Consider the following 12,677-nt stretch of genomic DNA (forward strand, 5'->3'; position numbering starts at 1 on the left):
CAGCTGGAGTTGGCTTTGCATGTTTTCCTCGTCCACCGCGAGTGGCCTTTTTCTGGCCCCTTTAACTGGCCATTCCTCTCGCCTTTCCATATGAGGAGTAGTAAGAATAGGATTGTCCCCTCCAAGATTGTCCTGGCGCACGAAAAGGCAGAGGTTGCCTAATAGCAGCTTCTAAAGACTTGGCAGCTGCTTTTGAGGTCTGTAACTTCTCAAGGCTCTTGTCAGCCTTGCTGCCAAAAAGGTGAGACCCGTCAAAGGGCATGTTCAGAAGGCGGTTCTGTACATCTGGTGCGAACCCGACTTCCGTAACCACGCAAATCTGCGCATTACCGTGCTAGTACCCATGGACCTGCTCACACTATCTGCAGTGTCCAATCCAGATTGAAGGGGTTCCTGCATGGCCTCCTTTCCATCTCTAACAATGGGTAGGAATCCTTTCCTTTTGTCCCCTTCTGGTATGTGCCACGCCGCCATTGCAATGCACTCCCAAAGAGTGCATGAAAACTTTGCCAAGGCACATGTGGAGTTGGCGGATTTTAACGCCATACTCCCAGCTGAAAATACCTTGCGTGCCCAGCCATCCACACGCTTGTCGTCCCTGTCCGGAGAGATAGAAGGGTACGCCATTTTAATTGAAGCTGTGGCTGCCTGGACCACCAGATTCTCGGGAGTGGGATGTTTAGACAGATAGTCGGGTCGCTACTGGCAGGGCAGTATTTTGAAGTAAGGGATTTATTCACTGGAGGAATAGAATCCAGAGTCTCACAATTTTTGCCCACCCTATTTTGCAAGGCTACATGGAAGGGTAGGATTGGAACTTCGGTGGGACCATGGTCCAATATATCGGTCAAATCATCCTGGATGAATTGGGTTGGTGGTCTAGCCCATTCTAAATAATTGACCACTTTTGTCATTAGTTGATGGTATGAGGGACTGGCATGCTCCCCTGGTTCTGGCCTGCCAAAATCTGTTTAAGGAGATGTATCAATGCCACTTGCATTATGTAAGGATTCCACCAGGTCCCTCATCCTGCTTTCTTCAGAAATCAGACATTCTGGGACATTTGGGGTACCATATTCCAGTCCAAAGGGTACATTCTCCTCATCAGATCTCTCCTGTTCCTCAAAAATTGAAGTCAGGGACTTGAAAAATTCCTTCCTAGGAAGAGGTTTAAAAACCTTTTCTGGGAGAGGTGTGTTAGTGGAACCTGAAGGCATTACAGGCTTTGCAGCCTTCTCTTTTCCTTTTTCTGGCTGAGTTGGCTGAACTGGAGCAGAGGGCTTCAGGGTTGACGTCGACAAAGGCGTTGACGGCGCCGACGAAATAATGGTCGTCTACGGAGCTGGCGTCGAGGCGCTCTTTGAAGATTTGCCCTTCGAGGTGCATTGGGTTTCGGACGGCGTCGGTGACCTTGAGCGGTCAACTCGAGCGGTCATTTTCGCTCAGCGTCCTGGAAGTTTCTTGATCCTTCCTTCTTTGATCACCCGGGCTCGAGGGCACGCGACTGTCGGAGCGATTACGCTCCCGGCCGGCTTCTGAAGAAGGCGCGGACCGAGGCTTCGCTTTCTCGATAACCTCCATCATTTTAACTCTAAATGCTTCCCACTCTTCAGAGGAAGAATGTTTTGTGGGGCATTTCATCTTTTTTGGGGATTCATCCGAGGACGAGGTGGAAGGGGACCTGTGGCGTGGGAATCGCTTTGGGACCTGGACCGATGCCTTTCGCGTCGAGGAGACTTCTCCTTACGGGACCTCGACTCGACGTTAGAGGCTTTCTGGTCGGAATTACAACCGACCTGTAGTTTTCCCTTCCTCTCTCGCAAGGCCTTCCCTGTCATCGCCTGACACTTCGTACAGGCCTCCATGTCGTGGCCTTCTCCGAGACACCACAGACATTCTCGGTGCGGGGCCGTGATAGACATTTTCGAACCGCAAGATTTACACTTTCTGAAACCCGATCGCGGGGTCGTAGTCAGCGTCGATGACAAGGACATATCGATATATATCAGTATTATTCACTGCGTCACAGAATTCGAGGTGCGCTGAATCTCCGAAGCAACATGCACCGTGGAAAAACGGAACTGAGGCCAACGGGAGCCGTGTGTGCTACTTGTATACCCGACGACGTCACCCTCAACGGAGGCCTTCGAGGGACCATCGAGTCGACGACATCGACGCACGGGCGCCCTCTGCCAAAATGTTTTCCGAAGTAGCTAAAGCCGGATGGAATGCATCTAAGATGAGGAATACGTTGGAGGACACAATCCACTCGAAATCTGTTTAATGCACCTGCCTTTACATTTTGCACATCTGGAAAGTGCCCGCAAATGCTCCTCGCCGTGTCCATTTCTTAGCTTCCTCCGAGAAGGTTCTCAGCCTCCTTCCTCCTGGTCTGTCGATAGAACGCATTGATGTGGTGCTGGCCATCTGTACTAGCACTGGCGTTTCCTGCTTTTATAGCGGGCCCTCTCATAAGTGCATAGGGATGGGGACAGGATGTAGGAGTACTGCCTCATCAGCAGGCATTTAAATCTTAAACATTGAGTAGATCAGAAGCCAGCAATACCCAAGCACTTAACATATGTGAAAACCCATCCATAAAATGCACTATCGAGCCAGGTGGACAATAACATACCAGTGTTCTTTAAGGCAGCCGTCTCATCAATAGGTATGTTTGGAAATACTGCACTTCCTCAAATGTCCACAGGGTGGCAGACTGTACCCTTGATAAGCAAGCAGATTTTAGGTGCTTGGTTTCTTACAGGGACATTGGTCCGCACTGTGTGGTCACGATATTGTAGGCATTTATCCGATTGTATGCTTTTCTTTATTCACTTCAGTGCAAAAAATGAAGACATTAATTGCCACGTTTTATTTTTGGTTTAGTAATTAAAACAATGATTGGTTTATATTGAAATGGATATATTTCAAGAGACTCATCTTAAAATGTGCTGCATAATCACACACACACACACACACACATCTATCGCTGCGTTTATAGTGAAGATTCCGTTCACAGAATCAGGGTGCTCAATCGCAAAGCCCCAATTGCAACACTCGGAACTAGTGCCCCAATCGCAACGCCCAGAACCAGGGCCCCAATCACAACGCCCGGAACCAGGGCCCCAATCGCAGTGTCCAGAACCAGGGCCCCAATCGCAATGTCCACAACCAGGGCCCCAATCGCAACGCCCAGAACTAGGACTCCAATCTAATCACAGCCCCAGATCCCTAATCCCAACACAAAGAACTAGTGCCCCAATTCCAACACCCAGAATCAGAGCCCCAGATCCCTAATCCTAACACAAAGAACTAGTGCCCCAATCCCAACACCCAGAATCAGACCCCAGATCCCTTATCCCAACACAAAGAACTAGTGCCCCAATCCCAACACCCAGAATCAGAGCCCCAGATCCCTAATCCCAACACAAAGAACTAGTGCCCCAATCCCAACACCCAGAATCAGAGCCCCAGATCCCTAATCCCAACACAAAGAACTAGTGCCCCAATCCCAACACCCAGAATCAGAGCCCCAGATCCCTAATCCTAACACAAAGAACTTGTGCCCCAATCCCAACACCCAGAATCAGACCCCTTATCCCAACACAAAGAACTAGTGCCCCAATCCCAACACCCAGAATCAGAGCCCCAGATCCCTAATCCCAACACAAAGAACTAGTGCCCCAATCCCAACACCCAGAATCAGAGCCCCAGATCCCTAATCCTAACACAAACTAGTGCCCCAATCCCAACACCCAGAATCAGAGCCCCAGATCCCTAATCCCAACACAAAGAACTAGTGCCCCAATCCCAACACCCAGAATCAGAGCCACAGATCCCTAAACTCAGCACATCAGCACAAAGAACCGAAGCCCCAATCCCAACACACAGAATGTGAGCCCCAATTCCACACATCTACAACCAGATCCCCATCCCCAGCAACATGGACCAGAGACCCCAATTTCAGAACTCCCACTAAGGATCCAACCCCTGGCACTCGGACCATCGAAAATTACAGCATGAAGAAACATAGCCCAAATCCCACATCCCCAGAGCCACAGTCCCAATCAGAGCTCTCAGAGCCAGAGCCCCAATCTCAGACCCCAGGGCCCTGATACCAACAACCAGGCCAAGAGAGCCAATCACTGGCCCGGGAAACAATGTCCCATCCACAACACTAAAAAACACAGTGCCCAGACAGAACTAAGCCCAGCACAGATAACTAGAAACCCAACCCCAACAATCTGAATCAAAGGACCATTTCCATCATTCAGGGCTTAATTGGGTTTCTTGTTCTTTGCAGAGTGATCGCACATGCAGAGTGATAGCTCACGAGGGCACACTGATTTTTGGGGATTGAACAATTCCACTTTCTGGCTCAGAGTCTTGCAATGCGACTTTTTGGTTTCCGAGTGCTGGACTGGGCCAGACTCGTTCATAAAGCAGAATTGTTGCTCCCCATTGTGCACTCGTGTCTTAACAGAACAATTCATTTGAAAGGCAGCCATCCCCCAGGAGAGAACTCACCCTGCACGCCAGGACGCTCAGAGTTCGCTCATGCACGTTCATGATAGGGTAATTCTTCCCTTTGTAGTGATTGACTTCCTGGTCGAAGTGGAGGCCTACAATGATGTATGGATTCTGGGCCAAGCTGTGCACCTTCTCCAGGAAGTCCACATGGCCAATATGTAGCATTCAGTTAAGGAGGAATTAGCATCAGGATGGAAAAGGAGTACTGTGCATAGACCGGTATTCAAAGATGAGCTAGACGTGACCCTGTAGGAGGGCCCTCTGACAAGTGACAGTGCCCAACCTCTCACACAGGACAGCTTGGTGCAATAACTCATTCATAAGCTGTAGGTCCTGGGCTCTCTCACTCCCCTGGCACCTAATAACATTGCAGTTTAAAATAAACTTTGCATCGGGCAAATCTTTAGACCACCTGCATATTAATCGAGGGTTCGGCTATTAAATGTGTGCTGTTGCCACTGTATGGGCAGGAAGTCGCCTAAAAATCAGTAATTGGTCTAGGTGATGTGCGAGGGGTGGGTCCCAATGGTGCACGCAACAGTGAGTAGCGAGAGTTCCGATTCAAACTGGAAACGCACCAGCTATCCCCCTCTTTTTGCTTTTGGCTAAAATAATTTAATAAAAAGGAAAGTTTTTTTGAAGTCAAAGTAACGACGTGGGGAAAAAAACAAGCACCAACAGTTTTGTTTTTGTGTAGGCATGGGATAGGCAGGCATTTTCCAGGCACTGTCATATCGGTATAGTCAGTGCCATAATGATATGATTAACTGGGCATATGATAGCCAAACCTATCCAATACTTCAAGTCAAAACTGTTGGCTTTGTCAACGCTTGTTTTTAACACGACTCTATTCCAAAGAACAGATATAAATCAAGCAGCTGAATCCGCAATTGCTTCAGACATTTTTATTACACCATTGGGTCATTTACAGCGGCAATTATGGCAATAATTCTCAGCAGACTGCTTAGAAATAATACTGGCAGGCCATAGTTTGCGCTTGCTCTATCAAGCAGTAACTTCAAAGTGATCCATGGAGGACGTGTTTTGGGCGAGAAGGGGTAGGTAGTGGGTGGGAAAATAACCATAGGGATTAGCATGGCCATGGGTAGGCAATTGGTGGGCAAATAACCAAACAATGGCTGCCAGCTCTGTGGTCCTCCTGACATGTCATCCATATCCATCCTAGCTGTACCCCAATCTCGGCATATAGGTGGCGCATATGCATCACCTAATAATCAAAACAAATAAAACAGTACCTTCATGGAGATTATGGTACACTTCGTCCTTGCTCCTCCTACTCGTCTGCTTGACAAGACGCAAAAAAGGTTTCAAGAGAAGATGCAGTCGCTTTGAGAATTGTTGCTTACTACATTACCTACGCGTTTATGGGTTTTTTAGCTGCGCATTTCTACTACGGATGAAAGACTGCTGATGAAGACATACCAGGGAGTCCTGATCGTCCTCCATCCATATCAAAATGTGTGCTGGGGGAGCCCGCATATGCCTGAACAGGTTTCAAGCAGAAGGCCGTGGCACAGTTTTTCTAGACGAATCAAGAGACTCATGTTTAGAAAAACATGGGCTGCGGCCCAGAGCTGCCCCATAGATCTCTGCCATAGCTGCAGGTCTTTGCAATGCCACTGGTGCGCCCTTAGCTTTGCATCCACATACAATGACTGCGATTATGTAATGCAGGGGACTACGTCTCAATAGAAGTCTTAGCAATTTATATTACCATATGTTCCAAAGGGAGCATTCGATTTTCAGAAGAGTTGCATTCTCAGAATAATTTGACAATCAAGGAAATAAGCACATTAAAAACGTCTTTTCTGCTGACAGGCAAGGCATATGTTGAAACACAGGTCTAAGCTCAAAACCCGGAAGAACATAGTCTTGACTCAGGCGAAAGAAACTCTGATAACATTTTAGGAACAAGAGAAGGAACAAGAGGGTCAACCTAAGCCTTGTCAACAATAACCCCGCAAACCTACCCACACTTTAGATGTAATTACATTCAGTGGTTAAAGAACAATTACCAATAACTGACATCGCCTTTGTAAATTTTGTAAATATGTATATCCGTAACTGTATTTCACTGTATCCATCGCAATTGTATTAACCACACTGTAAATTAATGTACAGCACTGTAACCAAGTTGAGAATAACCTTGCTGCTCCTGCGCCCTCATACCTCCGGGTCTGGCGCGCAATATAAATGAATAAACAAACAAACAAACAAACAATAAAGAAGCATTCTCCTCAAGACCAGGCTTAAAGATGGGATTGGGCACAACTAACCGTATTGGCTCTATCACCAAATTTGTGTACATCATTTGTATGAGGAGCAGGGGCATTCCGCCCCACAATTAAGTCCTTCTGAAGCCCTCTACCCTTCCCCCACGACCCTGAAAATCAATAAAAAAAATACATTTACCCCACACCTCCCCCCTAGAAAAATGGCACCAAAAATGCAGTGATACGACAGCTGGCAATTGTGTGTTGAGCAGATGCCTGAAGTTCTCAAATATCTGGCGTGTTCATAAACAAAGAAAAGGGCAGGCTGACCTACCCTAGTTCCTGGAGTAACCTGGGGCACCCCCACCATGCTGGTCAGCCAATCCACGCAGGCTCCGGCCTAGACACCACTGCCCACTGGTTGGGAGCCAGATGACACTTACCTACCCTCTCCGGCAATCCTGGAATACCGCAAATCTTTTCAAACTGACACCAGCTTCACTGTGGTGTCATGGCTCCCCACCAGGGGGTTTTCATCAGATGTCAATTAGCAAGACAAGCAAACCTTAAAACATCCAGGGTTGTGTGCTCTTCAGAATCCCAATATCTCTAAAACGTATAGGGTTGCAACTTGCAGCCCAATGCCCTTTCTAGACATTAGAGGATCTAACACTTTTTCTCGGGAGGATAGCTCAGCGGCAACGTGCTTGCCTTGGAAGCAAGACGACACGGAGCAACACAGGTACGATCCCCGGGTCCGCGCTTAGAAACCTCTGGGTATTTAGCGCATTATAAATAACCTATCATATCATAACACAGGAACGTTTCATAGGGTATTTGTAGGGCTCTTGTTACTGGGAAAACACCTTACACAGTCCAAACTCCCCCGACCCGCTTTAAATTGAACCTAGTTGTTTGCCACAGTGAATTGACATTACGATCTGGATTAGACTCTGCAGTGAAATCCTCACTGATGTGCACTGGCGTCGACGGCACTGTTTCCTACGACAGGTTTGAAGTCCCTAAATGTACATGTTATCCCAGTAGCCAGGAATGCAGTGGATATGATGGGTGCATCCCTCATCAAAGGATGTGCCTTTCATCACAGAAAAGTGCAGACAGGAACAGGTGAGGCAAAGAAAGGGGCGATGGGTACCCCCACACAGTATTTAAGAGAAAAAAACAAATCAATTTGCCAAAAAACGAAAGTCGTCTAAAACACAATACTCCACCGACAAGGATCGGCACTTTGAAACTACTAGGGTGGTGGCTTGGAGCAATGCAAAAGCATGGCAACATCACACAACATAACCAAAAGGATATGAAAGAGATCAAACGCTCCAGCCACGTAAATGATTGTGTCAGATGGGCCTGGCTCTTTCCCTGAAGCAAACTGGATAATCTTCTGAGATGTCTGCAGGAACTGAGACACCCCAGTCCAGGGACTGCGGCCAGAGGCACCCTGTACAAGAGGAAGACACACAATATACAGTGTTTAGAGCATGACAATTTAAGTAAGGAAACAGTGATCTGGCAAAAACACACCTGAAAAAGGATGCCTTAAGCCAATTGGAAAAGAAAATATCGATGAAACAAAGAGGGAATACAGGAAGCCTGGCAGGCAGGACAATGGGCAGCAGGATAAAGGAGTGAAAATCAGTCTCTAAGCAAAACCAAATGTTGAATTTGTGTTCATTATGCCTTATGACACATGCCTCCTGATCTACACCTCTACACTGGAATATGCATGGTCTCAACAAGTTGTGAAGAGCCAGCAATGTATTAAACACAAAATACTCTGTTTGTCTGACGCAACACTACAAACACAAATGTTTAGCAAAAAATACACACACTCCGTCTACCAGGTTTATTGAAAGCAATCTATAATCTCTTTGATCAGCTATCGGTATACTGATATAAAACTTGTATTTGTGGCCCCACAAGATTCCTGGCCCCCAGTGTGCCTCCTGCATGACTAGACAGGCGCTCTTATGACACACCGACTGATTTTCTTTTCCATACCTCCCCTATACACTACTGGAGAGCCCAGTAGCTTGAGTCTCCACCCATTTGCTTATTTGTGTATGTATTGGCTTTTGTGAGAACCAATAATCCTCTATGTGACCCTGTCCTCCAAAAACGCCTCCATGATGGAACACCCACTTTTGTGTGTGCACCCACTGTTACCTTGCGAGCTGCTTAGACACCACTATAGGCTTCCCCAAAACAGCCACACGTTTCTCAGAAGGCACAGGATATCATGTGATCCTGACAAGCTTTTCCAAGTCCCCAACTGGCCCTATCTGTGCCATGAAAGGGTCTTCCCTAGGACTTCTTCATCGTCTGAAACCACACAGGCTTCTGAAACACCATGAACTTCCTTTGACTCTGGTTACTGAGACTTTTTGGTGACTTTTCTGCTGCTGACTGTCATAAAAGAAAACAACTATATCTGGTACTGGTAGAAAGATTATTTCGGGAATACAAAAACTATCCATAATAACAATAGCAATTAACAACATGATTACACATCACACAATAAAAGAATAATCAACATTCCACCCTCAAAAAAACAATGCAATATTTTAACACAGTTCAAACAATTCTCATTAAAAATCTCCTCAGAGTTAGAGCATTCTTTAAAAATGATACTAAACCGCAAGCCACACAGGTTAAGTCCACCCATAACAGGTAGAACAGTGCAGGTTCATACTGAAGGAATCTCTGGCACGCAAGAGTGGTTTAAGCATGCGATCTCTAAGGAGAAAGCTGGACAAAATAAAAAAAATGGGCCAAATCGTCCTTGGGCGCGACACAAAAAATACACAATTGATTTTCATTGCCATTGGACCAGGCCACCACCACTGCTCTTAGATGGATACAATTAAAGCATGCCCTGGTAATGACAACGTGCTAAGAAGAGTTCTGTGCCCATCGCAAATATTTCTGCAGACCTGGGCACGCAATGATCGGACATTTCCTATTAGCGGGCCTCTGGATCTCAGATGACTCGCTATTATCCAGAATACTCTGGAACACCCTTACTTTTTTTTTCTTTTTCATTTTAAAATATTTTTATTGTGAGAAATCAACATACAAGATACTCAATCATTAAGAATATACAAGAAGAAATGTAAATGAATATATAAGTATCGGCAAAACTATTTAAGAAATTGTAGATGACTTATAATAATACCAGGTATGTATAATAATAATACCAGGTATGTATAAATAGAAGGGATTAGTTAGCTTAAAACATTTTTTTAAGAAGATAAGAAGAAAAAAAAGGGGACGGGGACGGGGACAAACCAATAACAGTAAGAACAAACTATACATATAACTAACATGACAGACAGAACAGAACACAGACAGAGGGAAAGAAGGGGAGGGGATAAAGGGATACATAATGATAGTATTAGTGATAATCTGCATTAGATAAAAAGTCAGGAAACGGCTGCCATTTCAAATTATGTTTGCATAGTAGAGGCGGAGAGGAAGCTATGCAATTTTCTAACCTATGAATATTACAAATATTGTTCCACCAACAATTATAATGAATACGATGTACATTTTTCCAATTGGCAGTAATAGTTTTCAATGCAACCATGAGACATAAATCAAAGAGCCGTTTTGTGTGTTCATTGGCTCCTGCAGCTTATAGGAGGGAGCTCCCAAAAATAAGAATGTAAAAACAAAAATATTGCTGGGTTTTAAAAATTAGTTTGATTGTTTGCCATACGGAGATCCAGAAGGGTTTAACATATTGACATTCAACAAACATACTTAAAATAGTCTGAGACTAGTGAGCAGCTCCAGCAAAGGTCATTAGGTAAAAGACCGCATTTGAAGAGGGAAGCAGGGGTAGCAAAGGCTCTGTGGTGGAAGAAAAACAGGGTTTGGGTTAGGCTGGCGGATGAGGTAAATTTCAAGATGTATTGCCACTGTGGAGGCCAGTTGAATTGAAAGTCTGGCAGTGTGCAGTCATCTTTACAGTTGTTATGTAGCAGACCAGCTACTGGAGTTGACATGGAACACCCTTACTTTTATAGCTCTCAGAACCTTGCATGGCACAAAATCTCGCATAAGAAAATATGGAGCCATGTCTCCTTCTGACAACATTGCCTTTACATACCTGAGCCATGGAATCTTCAGGTAGGGGTGCCTAGGAACCAAGTGTTAAATGAGCTCCTGAGTTAAACCGGCTTGCTGTTCCCCCAGACTCTAAGCCAATGATTACAGGCTGGGCTGCAATGGACTCACTAACGAACCTGCAGCCCAATTTCTGGTAGATTGCAAAATTAGGGGACGAGCGTGAGAGCCCCAATATTCATTTCATATAAGTGTTCTTCACCACCTGGATGGGCTCAACATTGCTGTATCTGCACAGCTCCTGGGAACAGAAATAGCTTTCCCATTATAAACCTTGAGCACCAGCTCGACCGGTTCAGCCTTGAACATGGCATGGCCTGTGCCCCTCCCCAACCATAACCTGTTTAAACCTTGCAGTCAACTTGGTAACATGGGCTTTAGCACTAAAGTTTGAAGGAAATCTAACCCCCAGATAGTCAAAACCTGAGACTCTGGGCGTCAAGACCCCATGTTAAACATCACCTGAAACTTTTGAGGACACTTCCCCCACTATAGACCATCCATCAAGCGCTGCAAGCTCTGGTTGTACGAGCCAGCAATACCGTATTATCTGCATAACCCAGTAATGGCACGCGTCGACTACCCAGCCTGGCAAAATCCGGAGTGGAATTGAATAAATGGGCATAAAGACCATTAATGTACAGACAGAAAAGCGGCGGTGGGGGGGCCTCACACAGCCCTGGTGCACCCCCTGCTCCAACTGAAAAAAATAAGTGCACTGTCCCTGCACCCCACTCCTTACACAAGCCACTGTGGATTAATGCAGTCTCTCCAGAAGATCCACCATTGCACCTGGATAGTTCATGGATCTGAGCACACACCACAGCTTATTACGATTGACCTTGTCAAAGGCAGTGCCCAGATCCATGGAAGCGAGGAAAATAGGCTCATCCTTGACATTCAGAGAGTGAGCCACCACCAAATAAAGGTTCAAGGACTGCTCATTCCCGAGACCTGGTCTAAAACCCAGTTGAATGGGGGAAAGAATGTCATTACATTACACCCAAGACTCCAATCTCCCCAGGAGAACCCTTCCCACCGTTTAGAATCGAAATAGGTCTATATGACGTTGGTAGCGCCCGTGCCCCCTTCTTATATATTGGCTGAATTCCTGCCCGTGACCAAGATACAGGGTGCACACCCCCTGCACAAATAGCGTAAAACCCAGAGTCAAAATCGAGGACCAGAGATCTGGTTCTGATAGGAACAAGTCTGATGGAATGTTATCAGGGCCTGGGGCTTGAAAGTTCAAGATTGCAACAAAAAGTGTTTCAAATGTGACTCTCGCGCTAAATTCAATGGTAATAAAACATAATGAGACTTTACATTCCTATGCCAATCGAATTGGTTGTGGTGATGCAAGTTTTAATCTTACAATTTTAGAAAAAGTGTGTGAAATAGTATCAAACTAAGTACAGTAACATTGGTTCAAACTGAGCAGCAGTTTTGCTAATAAAGTAAAGCGAATTCATAATGAATAAGGGCTTGGCTGACACATTTTCCCCTGTAATAAAGAGCTTCATCAGGACCTTAACATTTAATTTTATATTGAAAACCTTTCAAAAGCCCATAATCCTGGATAATTCATAATTTTGCACAAAGATATTTATTGACAGATCTAGGAAGAGTGGCACAGGTCTATTTCGTAGATGCCGACTCGGGCTTATTACTTGATATGCTTAGTATCTGGCAACAAGCTTGATTTGGGAGCTAGAAGATTGAATTAATCTGTTCGCTCAAGGCAACAGCTTCCCTTAACTAGAA

At 45.5% G+C, this 12,677-nt stretch overlaps 1 protein-coding gene across 1 annotated transcript in view; it reads right to left on the reverse strand.

The window, feature by feature from the left end:
- Positions 1-12,677, reverse strand: part of PCYT2 (phosphate cytidylyltransferase 2, ethanolamine) — a 271,685-nt gene that overhangs the window by 67,090 nt on the left and 191,918 nt on the right. The window contains exons 7-8 of the mRNA XM_069655300.1: positions 8,084-8,226; positions 4,528-4,684 (exon numbers count right to left, since the gene is read on the reverse strand). Of these exons, the coding sequence (XP_069511401.1) occupies positions 4,528-4,684; positions 8,084-8,226 (300 nt within the window). The remainder of the gene's footprint in view (positions 1-4,527; positions 4,685-8,083; positions 8,227-12,677) is intronic.

The sequence above is a fragment of the Ambystoma mexicanum genome, chromosome 3q (assembly GCF_040938575.1).
Source record: "Ambystoma mexicanum isolate Mex_15411 chromosome 3q, UKY_AmexF1_1, whole genome shotgun sequence".
Lineage (NCBI taxonomy): Eukaryota > Metazoa > Chordata > Amphibia > Caudata > Ambystomatidae > Ambystoma > Ambystoma mexicanum.